Genomic DNA, 23109 nt, shown 5'->3' with positions numbered 1-23109 from the left:
TCTTGCCTTCACATTACATGGTCTACCCACGCCCATTTCTTCTTTTTAATTTCTACTAATACTGGTATGTCCTTAACACGCGTTTGTTCCCTGACCCGCTCCGCTCTCTTCTTGTCCGTTAACGTTACACCTGTCATCTTCCGTTCCATTGCTTGCTGAATTGACCTCAGTTTAAGTTGAACTCTCTTAGTGAGCCTCCAAGTTTCTGCCCCGTAGGTGAGTATTGGTAAGATGCAGCTGTCATACACCTTCTTCTTCAGGGACAACGGTAGACTGCCATTCATTATCTGAGAATGCCTGCCAAGTGCATACCAAGCACTAATTATACACAAAGCAAAGTGTGAAAGCACGTACTCGTTCTTGTTCTCAAAGATAACAAGAATAATAATACGTTTATTTCATCATCATTGTGTACATGATGACAGGGGGCTTGCAGTAAATGCTGCAAAAAGCTCAAAAAAAGATCCAGTAAAAGTTCCAAAAAACAGCTTGACTGAAGCTGCTGACCCTAACTTGGCGAACAGCAAGGATCATGAAGAGAAAAATACAACCAAATGTATGTCTGATGTCTGATGTCTGATGGTTCCCAGACACAGACACAGGTCCTGTTCAAGTGCGCTGTTTGTGCGCTTCCTCCCTCGCAGGCTGCTGGACAGCCGGTTCCGAAGAGTGGGTGTGGGCAGCCTGCAGATCGAGAGCATCCAGGAAGCGGACGAGGGCACCTACATGTGCCGAGCTGAGAACCACGAGGACTCTGTGGACGCCAGTGCCACCGTGGAGGTCCAAGGTACACTTCGGCGCTGCTTCTTCACGCCTGTCACACTGCATTAACCCTTTCAGGGTCAAATTTTTGTGCCAGATGCGACCCCCCAGGATTGATTTTTTTGTTTTTGGTTTAAATTCATCGGACAAATCTCTTTCGAGAAAAAATTGTAATTCTTTTAGGGTGACCATAAAGTGACAAAAAATTTGTGCTGTTACATACACGTGGTTTATTTATTTATTCGTGAGTAGCATAAAAAAATTCTAAAAGTGTTTCGTGGGCACAAGAAGCGGGAAGCACTCGGAGGACAAAACTGAAACTAGCTGCTGCGCATGAGGGCGTGACCGAATGTGCAAGTGATAGGCGATGTGCAAGTCATGATACCGTGCACCGCTGTAGTAACACATAAAAAAAGAAAAGAAGAGCCATCGGTGCAAGAAAGAAATTTCACGTATTTCCGCAGTGTGGTAGCACGTGCCAGGCGAGAGAAATGATCAAAGAAAGGCACACTTTTTAAACAAACAAGCAATGCCGTACACGTGCGTCACTGACCATTTTAAAAGTATTTGCAGTTGACGTACATGTACGTCATTGACCCTGAAAGGGTTAACCGAGGCCTGATGTAGCTACGTTCGCTTGCAGCTCCAGTTGTGCCGTCAAGAGCAACCTCACATTTTGGCTACATTAGCCAGAAATGTGCGCTTTATTAAGTGCTCTTGCAAAATTGATTATATTGTTGACGTTCGCATTGGCGTTGTACCTGGTGAAACTTTCTCTAAGCACACACTAACCTGCTTCACTTCATTTCTTTGCACTTGGTTTGCAGACCGCTGGGTGTATAAAAATGTTGTTTTTGTGTGGGGTTGTTCAATCATATGCTAAAAAAGCTGTTTGAGAATTCAATGTGATGAGCAAGGAACACCTGATAAATGCGTTGCAGTTACCACTATTATTTAAATTCCCATAATTGGTACTGTGATCGGAATATGGCACAATGCGAAGAAGCTGGTAGAACCAGGGAAAATGTAAATGGAGCAGCAAGACCCTTGTAATTTGCTGTGAAAATGTTTGCCATGCTGTTAGCTAAGCTGCGATCTCATTTATGACGATTCTCAGCTGTCGTGCCTGCATTTTCTCTCCTTGTTTTTGTTGCGCAGTTCCACCAAGGTTCACGAAAAAACCCAAGAACAAGGTTGCGTATGCAAAAGAGGATGTGGAATTTGAGTGTGAGGTGTACGGAAAGCCAGACCCTGTGGTGCAGTGGTTTCGCAACGGTGAAGCAGTTATCCAGAGCGAATACTTTCAAATTGTCAATGGAAACAGCCTCAGGATTCTTGGACTGGTCGAGGTAGACGCAGGCATCTACCAGTGCATTGGCTCCAACCCTGCAGGAAACATCCAGACTGCGGCCCAGCTGGTCATTCTGGATCCCGGTTAGTTCTCACCCATCTGTAGCTCTTGTCTGCTTTTTACGCTCAACTGGGGGAACTTTTGCTGGAAGTCAGTCCACGCAGTTGTGTCTGTGGATCTTGGCTGTTTTTTACGCTCAACTGGGGGAACTTTTGCTGGAAGTCAAAGTCCATGCAGTTGTGAGTCAGTTTCACAATAAAAGATTGGTTGCTGCAACCTCCCAGAGAGTGTTGCAAACAGCTCTGTAGACAACAACTTACAATATCAATTAAAAATACTGGCAGCAGTGTAAATTTTATATTCTTAAATTTACGACGTAAGGTATTTTGTGCATCTGAAATTGGGCAAGCATCTTTAAGGGGACACGCGGGTCGAAAAAACGCGATTTTTTCGAAATATACCGATTTTTTGTTTTCCCTTCCATTAGCATCTTTGACTATCCTTCTTTCATGGGTAAAAAAATGAAAACGAAATACGAACGAGAACTTAGTCAAAAATGTGTCTGAATGACTCGCGGTGACCCAAGAAATCGCGCAATCAAGCCAAATTTCGGCCAGGTTTGAGAATTTATTCCGCGCGGCAGCGTGGCTCGCCGCCATTTCGGTCACTTGAGAGAGGTAGAGCAAGCCTTCTTCTCTCGACTGAGCCGCTCGCCAGCTTCGTATCTCCGCGTAAAAAAAATAAAAAAAATGTTTCTTCCCGCTTGTTTTGCGAGCTCCCACTGGGCATTTAAATCACGTGACGCGAAAGCGGGACCGCCATTGGCTCTTGCCGCTTGTGAGCCGCCATCGCCGCCATCGTTCGTTCGCTACTTCGCGCTATCTTTTCTATTTCCTTATCGTGTGTTTTTAATCGTGAACGGTGAGGAGAAGCGTGACTTTTGACGCCGGAAGCAGCGTGCTTCATGCCGGTACAAAGGAAAGCGCAAGCGGCGCAGCATTGTGACGACCACGGCCAATGCCGGCACGACCGGCACCGTGAGGCCTAACGGCGCCGGGCCTTCAAGCGTTGCAAGCGCGGCTCTACCAGGCGGGGCTGATTTTATCAGCGAAGATATCGGCTTTATAAGCGCATCGGAGAAGAAGTCGGCAGCCTTCCAAGGTGAGGATACAGCCAGCCACGGGAGCGGTGCAGTTATCTGTGAAGTCGGCGCTCTGACTGACCTTGAGTGGCACCGTGTGCGCGACGTGCGGGAAGTGCGAACTCGTCGTAGTTGAGGTTGCGAACAAGCGGAAGGGCCTCGCATCGGTACTGGAACTGAAGTGCAAAAACAAGAAGTGCCCTGCGGGAGTGGCTGCGGGAGTGATTTCTTCTGTTTACTCATCGCAGCGCGCTGCCGCCGTCGGTCGCGGAGGCCGCAAACCGGAACTCTGCAGGGGAAGTCCTCGTGATAGTTTCGCCGTCAATGTGAAAGCAGTACTCGCTGCACGCGCGGTTGGCATCGGACACGATCAGCTGTGCAGGTTTTGTGCCATTCTTGGTCTACCAAAACCACAGCATCAAAAGACGTTCTACAACACTGCCAAGAAAGTTCATGTTGCGGCCACAAAAGGCGTCTCTGACAACCTTGCTGAAGCAAGGCAAGTAACTGCGTTGCAAGCTGGTCAGACTGACCTCAGTGTGATTTTTGATGGTACTTGGCAGAAGCCAAGACACGAGCCACAACAGTGTTGGCACTGCCATTTCTCTTGACACTGGTCGCTGCCTGGATTTTGGGGTGCTGTCAAACTACTTGTACTTGTAGCCGCCACCAAAAGCTTGATGAGCAAGAGGAGGAAGTGTGGCAAGCCTTTCATGCCTCTTGTGTGTGAAAAAAATGTGTACTGCTCATCCCATGCCATGGAGACGGAAGCAGCACTGCGCATCTGGCACAGGACGCTATCGTACAACCTGCAGTTCACTGTAGTGGAGACTGCCACTGCCCTCGCAGGGTTGTGGTTCAACAGGGGCCACACTAGCTTTGAGCAAGTTCTCCAAGAACTGGGAATCTTCCCTTCAGAAGAACTGGTCAGACTAAGCAATGCAAGTGACCAGCGGAGGATCAGGCAGATGTGTGCCAAGCTGACTGCTAAGGCTAGCCCCATTGCCGCAGCCTGGTGAAACGGTCCCATACCAAGGACTACCCCAGCAAAAACCGTGAGGGTGCAACTTATGCAGCAGGAGCATTCTAGTTTTAGTACCTCAATGTGGACATTTCAGACTGTATCCCCACCAAGTTTCATGTTGTTTGAGCAAGAATTTCTGAATCTGCCAAAGAAATAAACTTTCAATTGCGTTTTTCTCAGCTTGTTGTTTTTGTCCGTTTTCTGAGTTTGTGCACACTTATTTTCCCACTTAAAGTTGTTGTATCAGGATGAAATTTTGCACAGATGTTCATTATAACACGTAGAGTGCACAAATCTTGTTCATTATGCAATTTGTGTCCTTAGATATTTCTGACGGTCATAAAACAAAAATATACAGAACAAAAAAAGGCACACTACCAGTCATTTTTTTTGTGTGGTGAGGAAAATGATGATGAGGCTTTTTCAGGTAGATTTGTGCACTCTGCAGTTCATAAGGAACCACCTAGGCTATTTTAAAAGTTTCAGAAAAAATTTTTACTATAAAAAAAAGTGTGCACAAAAAAGCCATTTTTCTGAAAGTCATGCTGCGTAACATTTTATCCGGAGCAGCTATTCAAAATCTGATTACATATATGACCAGAGGAGCTCAATCTCTACAAGCTGTGAAAATTTCAGCCTCCTAACTTCATTATTAAAAAAAAAGTTGTTTGGAGGAGCACGTCCCCTTAATGCTAAATTCAGTAGTGCCCATTTGGCTGTTCAAAAATAAAAAAGAAAGTGCCTTTAGGGCCAATTCTTACCACAGTTGAAAATAATGCTCACAATTTGCTGCCTTTTGTTTTATCCCCATCTTTACTGCTGTCTCTTCTGTATCATCTTTCTGCTGCCTGCAAATGACTGACATGAACCTCTCCTCTGCCTTTTCGTTTGGCCTATTTCAACATCTGTACTAACAACACTGTCCTGCACCTCTTAACACACCCTTTCATTCTCATTTCTTACCTGTCTTTCAATGAAAACTGAATGTTCTAAATCATTGAAAACAAACTCGCTCTGTATCGCTGTGTTCCTCCCTTCTTTCCTGCTGTTGCTCCCCGCCGTTTGTATTTTCGTGTCGCAAAAACACACTACACCGCTTGCAACCACTCTTGGCTGTGCCTCCCCTGCACTGGCTAACCCAGACTCTCCCCGCCCGGCCACCCATGCCGCTTTCACTACCCCTTTCCTGGACACCTCAGGTGAGCTGCCAAGAAGCAAGGACGTCCCGTCGGCACCGCGTGACGTCACTGCCCGCCTCGTGTCCACCCGATTTGCCACCCTCTCTTGGAACATACCGGAGAAGGTCGAGGGCCACATTCTAGCGTACTCTGTCTACTACAGGGAAGAAGGCTCCACTCGGTGAGTGTCCCCTGCGGTGCATTGCAAGTGACCTTTGGCAGCACGAACTTTGTCTTGTCTGATGCCTACTACGGTAAAACCTGGTTACAAGAGACACTAAAGTTACCCAAGCAACATGTCTCTTGTAACGAAGGCCTCTTGTATGCGATGTTGCTAAAATGGCGAACATAGGAAAACTAACTAAATCGTTTTCACTCAAGTGTCTCTTATAACCATGTCTCTGGTCTAACAGTGTCTCGGGTAACAAGGTTTTACTGTGTATACTTGCCTGTGAATTTTTATGCATACATGCCTTGAACTGTTTGAAGGGGTCCTGAAAGAAGAACCACTTTTAGATTGCATGTATACCGTACTGTCAGGTGTATAACCCACACCAAAAATGCGAAAATTTCAGTGGCAAAGTAGGGTGCAAATGCATAATACACGGGGTTTTTCTTTAGTGCAGCTTCACGGCAACGCGCGTTGTGCCGTGAAGCTCCTGCGCAGTAACACTGACTAAGCCTTCCATGGCAGCGATTGCGGAAAACGTACAAGGACAAAAAAGAAAAAACAAGGAGGAGCGCACTCTAACAACTGAATTTCACTAGTGAATTGTGACTTTTGCCTTACAGTTAGTGTATTTCATTTGCTAAATATATGCTTTTTCTGTCTACATAGTATGTGATGTGTTGTTTGAGCTTTGGTGCAGCCTTTCCTGTATCAAATGTGCGGGCAATACGCAAGGATTTTTTTTTTCTTTTCCAGCGGGGGGAAAAGTGGGGGTGTGGAATATATGCAGGGGTGGGTTATACACACAAAAATACGGTACCTTTTTTCAGTGCCCACCCTCCTTTGCTAATGCAGCCTTTCTTATATGGCTGGTAGTGAGCCCTGGCTATCTGTAAATGGATGGCAGGGTACTAGCCAATTAAAGAATTAAGATAAGGCACATTTTTGTTTAAAAACTACGGCTTCTTGAAAAGTTAACACAGAAAAGTGGTAGCCCCAGTGTTGAGAAAGGCACGACTAAATAGGGAAAATGTCACTGAGGGCCCTAGCACCCTACAGCATATCAATGTGCAGCGCTGTAGACAGGGTGTGTCAGAGCGTTTTCCTTTGCGCAGGGAGCGTGTGCTGAACACGACACGGCAAAGTCTGGAAGAGATCATCATCCAGGGCTTGCGGCCGTCCACCAAGTACTACTTCCGCGTGGTGGCCTACAACGAGCACGGGCCGGGGGAGAGCTCGCCCCAGCTGGAGGTGGAGACCAACCCCGAAGGTGCGCTCGCCGGGAAGGGCAGCCTGGCACTGAAGAGCATGTTGGCATGGCTAGTTGATAGTGTAGTACGCATTTCCTTCGGATGCACACTGACGGGCGGCCACTTACAATACACAACAGCTAAAACTTTGCCACTACAGTCGAACTTCGTTATAACGAAGTACTATAGGGGCAGCGAATTAGTTTGTTATACATATCTGATATTCGTTGTAACCATGGAGGTAAAAATTGGCTCTAATAAATTGGCAATCTGGCTCGCGCAACAATCCTGGATAAAAAACCCATTGTTCTAGGCTTTGAACCCACTATAAACGAGTTAGTCCTTACCTGTCTCCTTGTGGCATTTCAAACTAAACAGACAGGAACGTGAGAACATGAAATTACAACAGAACAAAGTTCGTTTGGCAAAACAGGCCGGCCTTCTTATTTACCTGAAGGAGGAGGAGGCCCTCGCCCGGCGGCTTTTCACAGTCTGAGTGGATAGATGTTTTTCACAGTGTCCATGCAATAATGGGTCTTAAAGCTACTAAAAAACGGTTGTTTTGTCTCACTTTTTTTAAATTTTGCTTTTAGTATGCTAGCTGTCGAGTTTTGAGCCTCGCGGGAACCAAATATTTCTTCGTTATAGCCGATATCACGCAGGAGGATTCGGTTTCGTTATAAAAAGAATAGGTGTCATTGAAATGAAGCGTGACCAAACAAACTTTGTATTTAGTTTACTATATCCTATAATTCGTTATATCAGTGTTCGCTACAACAAGGTTCAACGGTATTACATATGTTTCTCCTTGCACCCTTCTTATGGTGATTAGCCTAGCCTACTTCAACATCCTGTAGTTGTGGACAAATTTTACTGCATTATATTTTGAAATTCAGGAGTGATCATCTGAATCAAGGCTGTACTAAGACGAAACTCTTAAAAAAATTAATTTTAACCACAAGGACGAGAGGCGTGAATGTTCCAGGAGTGTGGCTGCATGCATACATGGCAATTTACAATTTGCATACATGGCAGGCATACATGGCCTGGTGGGATGAGCAGCGTGTTGTGACCAGAGTTCTTTGCTGGTGCAGTGAGCATCCCGGGGCCGCCCCGTAGCCTGAAGGCGGTCCCGGTGTCGCCCACGGCAATCCGCGTCTACTGGGAGGCGCCGGAGAGTCGGCGGGAGGTGGTGCAGCACTACCAGCTGTCCTACCAGGAGACCGGCACCACGGAGGAGGAGGAGAAGCGGGTGACCACCACGGACACCTGGTACCACCTGCGCAACCTCAAGAAGTACACCGAGTACAACATCTGGATCACGGCCGTCAACCAGAACGGCTCGGGCATCAGCTCCGAGGAGACCCTCGCACGGACCTTCTCAGACGGTGGGTCCTGCTGGCGGCACGAGGCAGCTGTGCGCCGAGTTTGCCCTTCTCCCTCTTCAAAAGAGAAGAGATTCAAGACCTCACGAGACATTTGACAGATGGGGCCCTACCTCCCACTCCACCATTAATGCACACCCTCTGTAATGCCTCTTCGTGCTGCCACACATGAAGCAACTCAGAAAAAGAAAAAAAGAAAAGAAAAGGGGGATAAAGAAAGAAAATGCCGTCTTTGTTACTAAGCATAAATGCTCTTGGCTTGCACACAAAAAACAAAAATGAAAAAGTAAACACACACATACACAAATAATTTGCATACTTGTCATTTTCTCTGCCTCGTCATCTTCAGCGTCCGGAACCCCTGTGCACCCTCTTCTCCGCCCTTCTCATTGCACATGGCAGTTTTCATTAAACAACCTTATCCCTGATGGGTATGGGCATTTACAACTCTGTGAGGAGTAATGGTTACGCTCCTTGTCACACATCTTGTCAGGGGCACTGTGTATCAATGATTCCCTAGTATTATAGTAGCACTCTATTGCTTTACAGACAGTTGAAGCGTCATTAAGAGACAGCTTGCTAATGTGGCAACTAGTATAACGCTATGTCCATATGATTATCAGAGGCAGCAGTTTATTTTGAATGTGAGCAGTAGGCAAGCACTTTGGCCGAAAGCACAGTTTTATGTTTCTGCCAGAGTGCTGATTAGAATTATGATCATCTGTAACAATACTTTTTTATTCCAGCACCGTCGGACATACCGCAAAACGTAAGCCTGGAGGCTGCAAGCTCCACAGTAAGTAGCCTGCTGCATCACTGGTGCTGCTTCAATAATAGTTCTAGGAAAAATTATACAAAAATAATAAAAACAGGGATTCAAAATTAGTTTTTAGATGTGAAGATAAGAAATAGAGTAGCAAAAAAATATGTTTGCAAGAGTATGTATAAGACCTGAACTTCATAATTTTCCTAGCAAAATGCACAGTGCACTTCATGCATTCTTTAAAATTAGTTACTATGCAGGGTGGTGACCAAAGTGCCATGCAATCTTGCTACTTGCAAAACAGCTTCTCAATTTACATTTTTATACATGCCTTGTTTTACGCAGGCTTCACAGGTACCCTCTAGCACTGCAGTATATGACTCAAACAAGAAAATCATTAGCACAATTAGCGTTCCAACATTGGAGGTCGCCTGGATCACGTCCAGGTCACCAATTTTGGAACACGCTTCTTGAAAAAGTCATGCAAGTGAGCAGCGCGCATTCCAAACAACTGAGCTTTTATTGGCGGCACTGTTCTCAGAGAGAACCTTCTGTTCTGCACGCGTGCAGTCTTGGCACAACACCCCAAAGTGCTGGTTTTTGTCACCACACTATCGTTAGACAGTTTTAGTGTAGTGTACGCAGAGAGTTGCGCGCACATGTAGCGGCAGTGCAGCGCGCGCAGCAAAGTTCTCGCGAAGAACCAGTTTTAGTTGACCGCACACAGAAGTTGATGCGTGGATAAACCAGTAGTGCCGAAATGCGCGCTTTGTATGTCACGCAGTGCCACTGAACGCCAGAATGGCGAACGAAACGTGTGGTTGTCGGCCAGCGCCAGACGTATAACTAGCCAGAAGAAGCCGTAAACCAGTTTGTGGGGAGACGTCGTTCCTTTGTTCCTTTTGTTCACGGGCGAGAGCGACCGGAAAGAGGACGGGAAGGGCCTCGTGCACGGCCCGCAAAGCCCACAAAACCCGTAACGCACGAATCCCAAACTTGTGAGCACATGCAAAGCACGCGGCTGCCGCTTACGTACTGCACATGCACTCTCACACCTCCGCAAGTCCTTTGCGAGTGCAGAGCTGCTGCGTGCGCTCAACTAAAACTGTCTATTGCTAGTTCATTATCAGTGTAATGATATTTAAAAAAAAAAGACTTTCTGCCTTTTTTTGTGGTTGAGTCTTCAGTTGCATTGCCATCCCTGCTTCTTCTTTTGCATCGCAGAGCATTATAATCAGGTGGGAACCACCACCAAAGGAATCTCAAAATGGCATCATAACGGGCTACAAGATAAGGTACAAGTTGAAAGGAAGCCGGCGGGGTGACACCATCACCACTGATGGGAACAGAAGGCTGTATGCCCTGTCAGGTTGGTACCGCTGCACACCCGCCATTTGCATATCACACATGTGATGGGTTTCTTCTCTTCGCAAAGTCTCACTTGCTTTTTGTCCCTCCTTTTCGACTGTTATGTAGGGCTGGAAAAAGGAGCCCAGTACAGCGTGAAAATCGCCGCCCTCTCCGTGAACGGAACAGGACCTGCCACTGACTGGATGACTGTTGAAACTTACCAAAATGACCTAGATGGTGGGTCTAGTGGCTGCCTATAAATTTTATAAAACCATGTAAACAACAGAGATATGGCCCTACTAATTATAATGGGTAACTAATGCTGGAAGCATTGTGTGTGCCACCAAAAATTTCTAGTGTGTCTGTTCATCTGCATCCTCAGCCTTTGGCTTCCATTGAAGGGGACATTTCTCCATGCCTCCCCATTGGCATCTTTTGCAATGTAATCCACTTGTGCTGATATGTTGCACCCAAAACATTGTAAAGGAACAATTGTAGGCCGTACGCCAACTGCTTGCCGTGAACTGTGCCCTGTAGACAGTGCCAGTGCATAGCGGTGATTCAGACATGTGCCCTACCAACCCCTTCAGAATCCAGGGTCCCCGACCAGCCCAGTGGACTGCGAGCCAAGCCCACCTCGACGAGCATCTTTGTCAGCTGGGCGCCACCTCGAAACCTGGACATAATGATTCGGGGCTACACCATTGGCTGGGGCATTGGTCTGCCCGATGTTTACACCAAGGTGCTCAACGGCAAGCAACGCTACTACACCATCGAAAACCTGCGTGAGTTCATGGCAGTGCTCTTGGATAGGAATTCTACAAAGGTTCTCAGAATAGGTGTAGTTACATTGGCTTAGGTGTAATTACACTGGCTCATAGCGCATACAGAATAATTGCACTGTAATCTTTTTTTTATATATTCTTTACATTGTTTACAGCTTCACTATGACTAAATTTTGATTTTAGTATTTGCAGCCTGACGTTTCACTGAGATGAGTTTTCCCGCTCATAATGTGAGAGCTTACTAGTTGCCTGTGTTTGATCATTTCAGAGCCCTCCAATGAGTACGTGATCAGCGTACGAGCATTTAATCAAATTGGCGATGGCCAGCCCATCTACGAAACCGTTAAAACACTCATCGAATCAAGTAAGTATTTGATCTTCTCCCTGTTAATTCTTAGTTGCTATGCCAGCTTTCTTATGCTTGGTTAGTACAGCCCATATTAGCTAAACAGATTCATTAATAATATAAACGTCGGTGCGGGTAATTAAAGCATGATTTTTTTTAATAGTTCTGTTTTTACAGTACACTGTAATGAAGTACTTTGAAACGGCTATAAGCCGCTCCTTGCTTGTATGTGGTCTTTGCCCATGCAGCAGAAACTAGGTTGCCGTGTAGTGCGTGGTAGGTCCATGGCGTGCCCACTTACTACTTAACGGACCGCAGCCCCGGAGCCCCTGACGCCCATGCTTCCCCCCGTGGGGCTGAAGGCCATCGTGCTGTCGGCCAACACGGTGGTGCTGTTCTGGAGTGACAGCACGCTGCCCAGCAGCGGGGTCATCACGGACAGCCGTTTCTACACGGTGCGCTACAAGGGCCACGGCCAGCCCAAGTACCGCTACTTCAACTCCTCCAACCTCAACTGCATGATCGACGACCTGCGGCCGTACACCCTCTACGAGTTTGCCGTCAAGGTCGTCAAGGGACGCCGCGAGAGCGCCTTCAGCATGGACGTCCTCAACACCACCCAGGAGAGCGGTGAGGGGCTTGGTCATGTCACTATCCCCCTTGATACTCCCTCCAGTTCCTTCAACTTGAGGGAGGAAAGCCAGGCTGTCTTCTTCACAAGCAAAAACAAGGGGGCCGTGTGAGCGAGCTATGTTGCACTCGCGAGTGATGTGCAGTTCACAACTGTGATCTTGCATACTCGAGGAATGGGAGTGTACAGATGTCGGCACACGGTATTGTCAAGGCTATTTTCTTACACACCAAAATCCCCTTTCGTCTGCTTCTCTTATACCCGTTCATGCATTAGGGATGGGCCTGTATGCAGTTATTTTTGATAGTCATTCAAATTTGGACTGTATACATATATTAGACTTCTATATGTCCCTCCAGGAACTCCTCGCTGATTGCAGGAAGACAGGATTGTGACAACATAACCCTGTAGCTGCGCTCAGAAAGATGTTGATCACATGTGAAAACATGAGAAAGAAAAGTTCTGGAAACAATTTCCACAACAGTTGTAATTTTATTATGTTGCACAGTGAACTTTTGACAATGCATGTAACACCCCACTTCTAATAGGAAACTGAATACTATCCAGCCAGAAGTTCGGTTGTTGACAACACCGGCTTGTGGCCTTTAGGGGGAGATTCTCAATTATGAATGGCCGCCTTGCAACCTCTGGTGCATTGAGCCTGTTAGCCTTTATTTTTATTTTGAATATGAAAGAATGAAACGAAAATGTGTGTCTTCAACTGCAGAACCGACGTCTCCGCCCCGAGACGTGACCATCGTGCCAACCGAAGAATCGCCAACAACTGTGAATCTTCACTGGCAGCCTCCAAAGCAGCCGAATGGTGTCATTACTGGTACGCATGCACTTGTTTGTGAACAGAATCAGTATTTTTGCAATTAAGTTCAGACATAAAATCAAACTTAGAGCTGTAAGAAATGTAGCAAATTTAGGCATAGTATGGACACACCACCATATGAGAGTATAATTCAACAAACTCAGTTGAGCCTTTTTGATCAGTTGCACAGTGTGTGGATACCTCCTATTTGAAATTATACATATTTTCCGGCATGTTCACATAAAAAGGAAACAGTTTCCTGTTTTTTGTGAGAATAGCAGAAATAAGGTCTGAGTGGCCTTGACTGGAGAACGTGCAACAAAACGTAAAGCAAATGTACACAATCGCTTCGGTCAGCTCGGGTGGGTAGTCAAGGTGGTGCAGCTGTGAGGATGGCCAGAATGCGGTGATGCGGGCTTCAGGAAAATAATTGTGACTGAAAAGAAGAATAAAAAAATGAAAAAGCTTGTCTGAATCAGTTCACATTTGTGGTTGTGTGGCTTATTTATGTAGCCATGCGGCTGAATTTGTTTATGCACTTTGTGCTTGTCGTAATTTTTTTCACTGAGCTTTTGGGAGAAATGCGAAATATATATAATAAAACTTTTTTCATAAAGGCACCAAACTGAAGTTCTTAGTTGTAAATGCTGTATGCTTGCAAGAAGTGCAAGCCAGAAGTGTTGCTGAGTCTAGCTGTAAGAATTCAGCTTTTTACTTAGCTTGGGGCGTGGTTTCCTGTTTGACTGTCTGAGATCAGTTCATTCACATGGCAAATAAAGAGAATTAGTGTGCACCATACTCATGTGGATCCACACAGGTGTCAGAACCAGAAGTGCTGGAGGAGAAGGAGTGATTGCTGCATGTGACATCCTACTTCATCATGTTGGCACCCTTCTGTGTTTCGACCTCGACCCCCTTCTTTCTGCCCTTCCCACCTCTCACTGCTTCTGCCTCATCCTTTCTACCTAATCCGACCGTTCGCAAGCGCTGCAACAAAGAGGCACCGCTTCTTTTTGTCCCGGCCTTTGTTGATGCTCACGTGCCCCTTCCACCAGGCTATGTGATCCTGTACACGACGGACAACCGGCAGAAGGACCGGGACTGGGTGGTGGAGGCCGTGGTGGGCGACCGCATGTCGGCCACCATCAAGGGCCTCACTGCGGACACCCAGTACCACTTCAAGATGCAGGCGCGCAACGGCAAGGGCTATGGGCCCCTCTCCCCCGAGGCGGTCTACCACACAGGCAAGAGTACGTTCCCCCCCCCCCCCCCCCCCCCCCTCTGAGGAAGGCACCCCTGCTGCTGCTACCCTGGGAATAGCTGGTTGCTCCTCGCTCAGCTCTAACACCCAACCTGCCCTTCAGAACGGCGGCCATTGCGTGTGCACCCTTGTGGGATTGCAAAGAGAGGCAGAAACTTGTGGTACACTGGGCAGCACGTTAACTGCATGCTGATATGTTCCCAGTTGTTTTGTTTTCTCGGCACTTGTGTTGTGGATGCTTGGTCCCACTGCGAGTTCTTTAGTGCAGCGTATGTTCGGATCACGTTTTCCCGAATCATGTGTTTTTGTTTTGCAGTTCTGTGAAAAACATTTCAGCAAGGTTCTACCATGTATAGGCATGCTCACGTCTGCATGTTGCACACCCCCAATTTGGCCTGTTGGCTTTTTTCTGCTCTCCAGATGACATAGCAGCACCTGCTGTCATAGGCTACGAAGCTTGTAATTGTTGAATATTCTATTAGTTTTTTATAAGAGGAAGAAAAATTGTAAGGCATACTTAGAAAGGAGGTTATGAAAAGTAATAATGCAGCTCTATATATGTATAGATCATTTTACATCATGGCGTAAAAAATATGTGGTCATGTTAGCGTGCACTAGAACCTTAGGTTAGTTCTATTAGACCCACACTGTGGCGCAATTAGTATGCAGCAGTAGCTGTCTATATTTTGTCTACTCTTGCACAAAGCCTGAGCCTCCAAATTTTGGCGCTACTGCAGAAAAAAGCCACAAATTAGTCTGCACACATCTTTACTAGTGGTAAATCTAGTGATACAGGTTCCATGAAATGCTGTGGAATACTGGAGAGGTGAATGCTGCCTGTGCGTCCTGGGAATGCTGCCTGCCTAACATGTGCTTCATTCAAACCTTTGAAAGGGGCACTGAATAACGTACTGTTCAGACGGAAATATCAAATGTTTAATACTGAAAAAGGACATGTTGATGGGCTCGTTGGTATTTGATTAACCTAGGCATATTTTAGTGGAAAAGGAAAAGAAAAAGAAGACATGGACAAGGAAGAGTACAGGACAAACACTTCCTGCATGGTGATTTATTTACAGGATGAGTGCTTACTGCCCACCGATTTATTTCATGTGTCTTCTTAGAACGAAACATGGGTAATAGGCCTTTCCAGTACTCTTCCTTGTGTGGGCTTATTTTTTGAGCTAAATGATGTTACATCATTCGTACCTCTGCTGCCTTTTGGTTTGTGACAATCAGTACTGCATTTGTTTAGAGATAAGTAGCTAAAGCTGGAATTTAATTATCTCAATTTACTGTCACAAATGTGTCACAAATGTCGCAAATTTCGCATGATGAAGTAGCTATGCAGTGATGCCAGCTGGAAGAAATAATAGAAACCATCACAGAATTTATCAGCATGCGGTCCTGTACGGCCGACAATCAGTTTGGTTGTTCAGTCGCCTGTAGTAGTAGTGTTGCACTTTTTTTACGCTGGCTGCTGTAGGTATCGCTGGCTGTGAGAAGCAATGATAGCTCACATGCTGACCCTCACACACTTTTTAGACTGCACGAAGGGCAAAACACATTATAGAAATCAAAGCTATAACAATGACGGTCACCTGTGGTGTTGAAGCAAGGCTATCCACATCCTTTTAAAAGTATATATTCAAGAAATGTTGTCACGTACATTTATTTTACATTTACAGGAGCCCATCACACCGCTAATTATCAAAAGAAAAGAAGAAAGCTTTAAAGATTTCTCAATCTCTCCTCAGCTTTCACAATTTGTGAAATAAATTTTAGTGCAGCAAATTATGTGGGCACCAATACAAATATACCACTCTTGGAAGCAGCTGGTGGTTAATACGGCAGTCACTAACCACCAGCTGCTTCCAAGAGTGGTATATTTGTGTCCCTGGCTGTGTAGTTGACACCACAGAGCAAGAATATATACAAGAGGGAAAATGGCCTATTGCGGCTGGTGCGGGTCGAGCGACCAGATAATTTCACAAGGAGCACCAATGTGGACTACAAAGCTTTGCGGCTGCGATGGCGAAGGAATGGGTAGTGGCACCTGATGGGCGAATTGATAGTGACCACAATTCATTCGTGGGCTATGCAGATGGTGATCACGGCAGCCACGTAATTTCATCTCCCACGACAGATGCCCGTAGCCCTAGGCCTTCTTGTGATGTTATTTGGCCTACCTAAGGAAGCACCGTTTCCCCCTCCTGTCATGTCCTGGCTCCGTGGTCTATACCAATACAGATTGTCTTGCTTTCTACTTCAATGTGCGGCTTATCAGAAATCTGCGAAGAAATACGGAATTGTATTTGTGAAAGTTAATGTTTTCCTAATCATAATATATGCAGTGCATACTAATAGGAAGACAGGAATAGAGTAGGTCCAACAATACACTGATATAGACACAATGCAGTACTTAGTTGCGTGTCTCTTCTTTGTTGTTTTGATGAACTGTAAAATTTTGAAAGAACGCCCACCCAAATTTCAGAGATATCCAGTGAAAAATACGGGATGGGGATTTTTCAGGTCAGGTGCAAGAAACTACAAAAAATGTGGCCACACCGCCAACCAAAACTGCAGAGATATCAAGAGAAATCAGTGACCACAGCATTGCATGACTAGATGATTAGCGCTTATTTTGTTCATTCACCGGCGCTAAAGCCATTGATTTTAAGGGGTGGATGATCTTTGGGGTCTTTTAGCAATTGAATATTTCACCCCTAAAGGGGGGCGGTCGATGTTTCAAAGGAGGGCGTTCTCTCGGAATTTTGTGGTATGTCTGCATCATGGTGGTAGCTTTCACCGGCCTATCTGTATTACACCCTCCCTTACATTGTAACCTAGCTATGACAGTCTGATATTCATTTATGAACTTTGCTTCCAAAATGTTTGGTTCGATCCAACATACGTACTGGGCTTATACTGCTCCAGAATCATTGATATGATCTTATGGTTATATGTACAAGCAGAGTTTCGAGTGAATAGAGCCCAACATGCATCCAGTATTGTGCTGGCAGCAGATATGTTATGTTTTTCATATCAATGTACTCTGTACACTGCTCCTTTCACTGTAAAATGTGATTCTGTAATATCCATTTATGCAATGCCCAGTTGTGTTTCTGCTCCCATCCTTAGCCTGGATTAAAGCACGGCTTCTTCATTTTGTTCAGTTTCTCGCACGCTGAGTGTGCATGCATGTTGCTATGTGTATGTTTTAATTTTATGGATCGTTTGTTCTGTTGGCGGTATTTTTAGGTTTAGAGCTTTCCCCTGGAGCCACAAGAAATGGTAAGTCTACATCCAAGTTGCATGGCGTGGTGCCGTAGTGCTTCCCCCATTTTTGATTTTAATTGAATTCTAGAGGATTGACTACTCATCTAAGTGCTTATATGAACACACATGCAAATTTTGTTGTTACCTTCATTAAACTACTGTATTTACTCGAACATATCGCGCACCTTTTTTCCAGAAAAATAGGTCCCAAAATCACATGTGCGTTACAATTGTGTACGACTCGAAACTGGGGCGCCGTATCGCCATCAACGTTTCAAGATGGCTGCTTGACCACTGAACACGTAGCCAGCATTTCGTAGTCGGCGCATGTTTGCCTTTGTTGTCTGCGTAGTCTTTTTTGCATTCCTCTGTTCTTTCCGCAATGGAATTTCCCACTGCAAAGGCACGGCAGGTTCACCACGATGCTGCATTTAAGAAGACAGTAATCTTGTGCGCGGAAAGTGATGGAAATCAGGCCGCGTCACGTGCGTTCAGTGTTCCGGACTTGGGTGCGGGACTGGCGCAAACAGAAAGAGAAAATTTTCCCAAGCAAGGCGACATGGAAATGGTTCAGCAGACCAAAGAGGGGGCGATAGAAGACCCGCTATAGAAGACCCGCGATAGAAGACCCGATAGAAGACCCAAATAGAAGACCCGCTGGCGGAGTGCGTGCAGCGGCAGCGAGCGGCACACAGACCCGTAACGACAGAGCTGCTCTCGCTGCCCCGGACCGTCGTCGTGGTGACTGTGTTGCCAGCAATAACGGGCACATTTCATTTTGTGTCACCTTTGGAATAAACCTTGCTTGTTCCAAGTGAGAAAAAGTTGTATTTTTGTGTTAAGTAATGAAAGTCTATTGTGCGTTACAATCGAGGACATAGCGTTTTTTTCTTCTTTGGACCGCGAAAAACGGGTGCGCATTACAATCGAGGGCGCGTTAAGTTCGAGTAGTACAGTAATCTCATCATTAGAACTTAATGAATGGCTTACTCACAACCTTCTAGTGCTAGTGCAATAGTGCTCTCATTAATGCTAGGCAGAGCTGTTATGCGTTTTTAATGAGATTGGAGCTTGGAAGTGTACTCAGGGGCCAACTTTTTTTTTTCTCTCAACAGGTGGTGGCATCTCAAACAACGTGCTGTACATTGCCATTGCCTCTGGCTTTGCCATCATCCTCCTGATTCTGATCGTCATCTGCTACATGATGTGTCGACGGCGGCAGGGATACATTGGACCAGTAAATAGCAAGACGTAAGAACACCCTGGCCCATGCCTAACCTTTGTGTTTTATAATACTGACCTGTTATGTTAGAGTCACCACAATAAACACAAACTTTTGTTTTAGCGACAACTGCGTGCAGATATGTACTCTTGGGACACCATTAAAATGCACTGTTTATAACTAAGCTTCTGCTTTTGGACGCCTGGGTTTCGCAGAAAATATCATTATAAGCAGCCTTGCAGAATTTAACAAATTCTATTGCTGTTGACGTATTAAATCATCATCTAGGTCTTCACGTTGTTGGCTCTACTATTTTGTGTCCCATTACTACATAGGAATTTCCTTTTGGGTAAAAAAGCCTTCAGTATAACTGGACGTGATACGAAACCCTGCTGCTTACCTAAGGTCATTAACACGCTTTGTGCAAAGTGTTCTAGAGCATGCAAAATATATTAGAAAAAAGTTGTGAGGAACTGAGGACAGCTTTCAGACAAACAAAACAAGATGTAATCAAATTTTCGCTAGCACTACAGTACATTTTCGTGCAACTTGGCAGTGTAGTGCCACATGTAGAAGCATTCTATGCCCTGACAAAGTTGGGCATGGAGCCTTTGTAGCCCATTTAAGTCATACAATAAAGTGGCGAAGAACTGCATGTTCCTTCTTCCCCTCCGCTTGCAGGTACGCCAGTGCGAAGGGGGCGGCCGCGAAGGTGGGCAAGGGAGCGACCAAGGACCTGAAGCCACCCGACCTGTGGATTCACCATGATCAGATGGAACTCAAGGCCATGGACAAGAGCAGCAACCCAGAGGCGGCAGGCATGACCACCACCCCGATATCCCGCAACTCCCAGGAGATCGCCACCCACGAGCACGTCGTTGGGGGCACCCTTGACAAGAAGAAGAACTCAGGCGGAGGCTACATGGGTGCGTGCTATGTCTCTTCCTCCCGCCGGGCTCTCCGTTCCCAGCCAGGGAAGCAATCTCGTTATGGTGCTATCCAGGAACTTGATGCAGATCAGTGCAGGGTTGTAGGTTCAGGGCTGCTACTACTCACGTGTAATTGAAAATCTACTAACAATGATGAGTTCAAGTTGAGGCAAAATTTAAATAATTCTGGTAGGGAATTTTACAGGCATATGAATTCCTGTTATGCTTGGAATTTAAAAACAAGAAATAGCCTAAGAAGGGAGCACCATAGCTCGAAACTGCACTAGCGCATTGCATGCCTTGTGATGCTAACATTGTTTGCTAGACTTGTCAGTAACCGACTGTAGTGTCGTTCCCTAGCATGCATGTTTGCCTGTACGACCCATTTCATAACACGAATTCATTTGGAATGTGTTATCCTTTGATCAAAGCCTATGTTTGCATGTGCGCATGCTTGTCATGTTGACACACAAGCCAGCATGTTAACCCAGCATGTCACGCCACTTGTAACTTATGAAGGAAGCTTTGTTGTTTGTAAACAAGTGAGAAAATTGTGATAGAGGAAATTTTACTCACCCGTTAGTGCAACTACTCACTTACTTTTTGAAGCTCTGGCCTAGACAAGTTTGTTGCTAAAAAAAAGTAGTGAATGACGGAGAAAAAGGAAGATGTCCGTTGAAAACCTTTGTATGGAAGTGAAATACTAACTTGTTATTGATTGAATGTAGCCACATCCGGTGTCCTTGCACGAACATATTTAGTAGAACTGAAGTAGTTGCAACGACACTACTGCTTTTTTGCTGTGTGCAAGTAGTTTGGTAGTCTGATCAGAGCCTGAAGAACCTGTGAAGTGTATTGGTAGTTGGTTGCAGCAGTTCGACATATGACCGCCAAGCATGCGCTCAGCAGTTACTGTCAGCTGAACAAATTAAAGCAGTAGTTAAAAGCCATTATCTGTACTAACATATTTTACACATGATTGTGCGTCCATACCTTAACTTTTGTTAAGGGGGGACACTGCTCTCAAAACAGCTTCCTTTAATTGTTAAGCAAACTCTGTGAAACTTGTCAGCCTTGCTGCCTTTTTCCCACTGATTTCAAATATGCCATTGTTTTTTGAGTAAGTCAATTAGTTACCAAGATAATTAGAGATAATTAGTCATTTTTTGAGGAACAATATACAAAACAGTGTTAGCCATAAAACTGTAATCTTTATATTTTCCAATACTATGAACCCTGGTGAGTGCAATAAGAGAATTGGTTTTTTGATGCACCACTTGGAACTAATTTCACAACTCACTAAACCTTGGTGGCACCAGAGGCAAGGAACCATTTTGAATGCCCATTTCAAATACCAAAATTTAATGAGCTGTAAAATTAGTTCCAAGTGGTGCGTCGAAAAACCATTCTCTTATTGCACTTACCAGGGTACATAGTATTGGAAAATATGAAGATTACAGTTTTATGGCTAACACTGTTTTGTATATTGTTCCTCAAAAAATGACTAATTATCTCTAATTATCTTGGTAACTAATTGACTTACTCAATATTCAATGGCATATTTGAAATCGGAGGGGGAAAAGGGGAAAAAAGCAGCAAGACTGACAAGTTTCAGAGTTTACTTGAAAATTAAAAGAAATTGTTTTAAGAGCCAGGTCCCCCCTTAACGATGCATCTCTTCATTTTTAGCTCATGGAGAATGCAGGCGTATGGACATGGTCCGAATTCTCTATGGTTTACCCTCGAACTACATAGTTGGCACTTGTATAAATTTTTTCCTAGAAACCACACTCATGCCAGCTGGAGGGGGAATCGCGTGACTTGTTCCACAATCTTCCGTCAGTGTCACTTTGCAACAAATATTTTTTTGTTATGTTTGTCTTGCTTATAAGAATCACAGGGGTGAGACAGTTGCGCATATTGCGCAGTTTTGATACGAATTTGTTTTCCTGCGCCAAGCTGCTCCAAAAGCTTGAAAATTGCAAAAATTGCGCCAAACTGCTTCGAAACAGTTTGAGAGCTAAGGATTTTAATGCTCCCGTCAGTTGCAGCGGGAAAAAAATGCTTACTGACGGCATAATTTTCCAGCTCCCCAAGGTAATGGGGTTTGATTGATCATGGAATAAAAAACCCGCATAAAATTGTCCCCGAGATAGTTTTTACGGAAGTCACAATGTAGATTTGGACATGTTATATTCTGGGCGTTTTTAAAGTTTTCTCATCAAAAACCATTGCAAAGACCTGTAGAAAAAATACTTATGTGTACTGAGGCGACAAACTACTTGTGCAAGTTGATGAAACAACGGCAATTTTCGGAGCGCTGTATCTCCGGAACGACATTACTGGGCGCCGCCATCTTGGTGTGGTGAAGATTAGAAAGCATGGCCGCCGGGCGAAGCAGTTGCTTGTGGTTCAGGCAGAGTACTCTTCGCCGATTCGTACTGTGTTTTTGGTTATGGGGGTGGCTGGATTTACATTTAGTCGTTTGATCTGTGGCGGGGAAGTTCCGCGACTCGAAAGACGGGAGTTCATCGAAAACGACCTGGTGCCCGCGAATTCGCCATGTTTCGGCCTTGACTGTGAGGCGCGGTGTGGGCTTGAAGTGAAATTTCGGACCCCTTGCGGTGTTATAAAATGCTGAGTTATTGCTGCCTTTGACAGCTAGCTTGTGAGCGGCGGGAATGGGACGATCGACACTGAAGAAGTGATGGCGCAGGCTACATCGCCGCAAAATGTTCAAGCAGTGTCCTACAGCGAGACGGGCTAATATTACACGCTAGTAGTCATAAGCGTGCGCAGAGTTCTCGATTAGGGGGAGCAAAGTCTTGCCGCTGCGCCCCCCCCCCCCCCCCCCCCCCCCTTCCTCCCACAGCAACTCCAGACATCTTCCCACTGAACGGCTAGCGGTCCGAACGCACTGCAAAGAGGGATGGTTATAAAATTTTTATTTCAATGCGATGGAATTGCAAAACATACAAAATATTTCTGAGCAGAAATTTTTACTTTAATGTGTTACATTGGCAAAATATGGGCCAATTTGGCGCCCCCTTCAGATGATTAGAGGGGGCGGCCGCCTCCCCTGTGCACAAGCCTATGCTAGTAGTAATGGTTCATCTACCTAAAGTGAAATTTAATGCCAAAAGGGAGGTGGCTAAACATGGCTCAAATTATGATCGTAGTGAACATGTACCTTAGGGATTGAAATGGGAGGGCTGGTGGAGTGCGACGACTGTCACCTCGTTTTTCGGAACTTTTGCCGTGGCTCTGTACTTGTGCGTAAAGTCGAGTATGATTACAAAAATAATGATTTCGGCATTCACATGATACCAAAAATACCTTACGATTGCTTAGTTTATCAATTCAATATTTGCAACAGCACTCCACGCTATCTATGCATAATGCCTAAAAATTTTTAAATGGTTTGTAAAATGCAGTTCGTACCTTGTGATACTCTGGTAGAAAAAAG

General features: G+C 45.3%; 1 protein-coding gene across 1 annotated transcript in view; it reads left to right on the top strand.

The window, feature by feature from the left end:
- Fra (neogenin protein frazzled) overlaps positions 1-23109 on the top strand; it is a 260099-nt gene that overhangs the window by 223168 nt on the left and 13822 nt on the right. Inside the window, exons 7-21 of the mRNA XM_077706334.1 lie at positions 1921-2196; positions 5478-5637; positions 6741-6895; positions 7970-8263; positions 9007-9056; positions 10248-10392; positions 10500-10610; positions 10964-11158; positions 11427-11522; positions 11823-12134; positions 12863-12970; positions 14008-14202; positions 17475-17507; positions 18608-18743; positions 19396-19640. Coding sequence (XP_077562460.1) covers positions 1921-2196; positions 5478-5637; positions 6741-6895; positions 7970-8263; positions 9007-9056; positions 10248-10392; positions 10500-10610; positions 10964-11158; positions 11427-11522; positions 11823-12134; positions 12863-12970; positions 14008-14202; positions 17475-17507; positions 18608-18743; positions 19396-19640 — 2511 coding nt within the window. The remainder of the gene's footprint in view (positions 1-1920; positions 2197-5477; positions 5638-6740; positions 6896-7969; positions 8264-9006; positions 9057-10247; positions 10393-10499; positions 10611-10963; positions 11159-11426; positions 11523-11822; positions 12135-12862; positions 12971-14007; positions 14203-17474; positions 17508-18607; positions 18744-19395; positions 19641-23109) is intronic.

The sequence above is a fragment of the Haemaphysalis longicornis genome, unplaced genomic scaffold, assembly GCF_048455015.1.
Source record: "Haemaphysalis longicornis isolate Haplotype H1 unplaced genomic scaffold, Haemaphysalis longicornis Haplotype H1 scaffold_4, whole genome shotgun sequence".
In the NCBI taxonomy this organism is placed as follows: domain Eukaryota; kingdom Metazoa; phylum Arthropoda; class Arachnida; order Ixodida; family Ixodidae; genus Haemaphysalis; species Haemaphysalis longicornis.
This window is presented reverse-complemented; position numbering and strand designations above follow the sequence as displayed.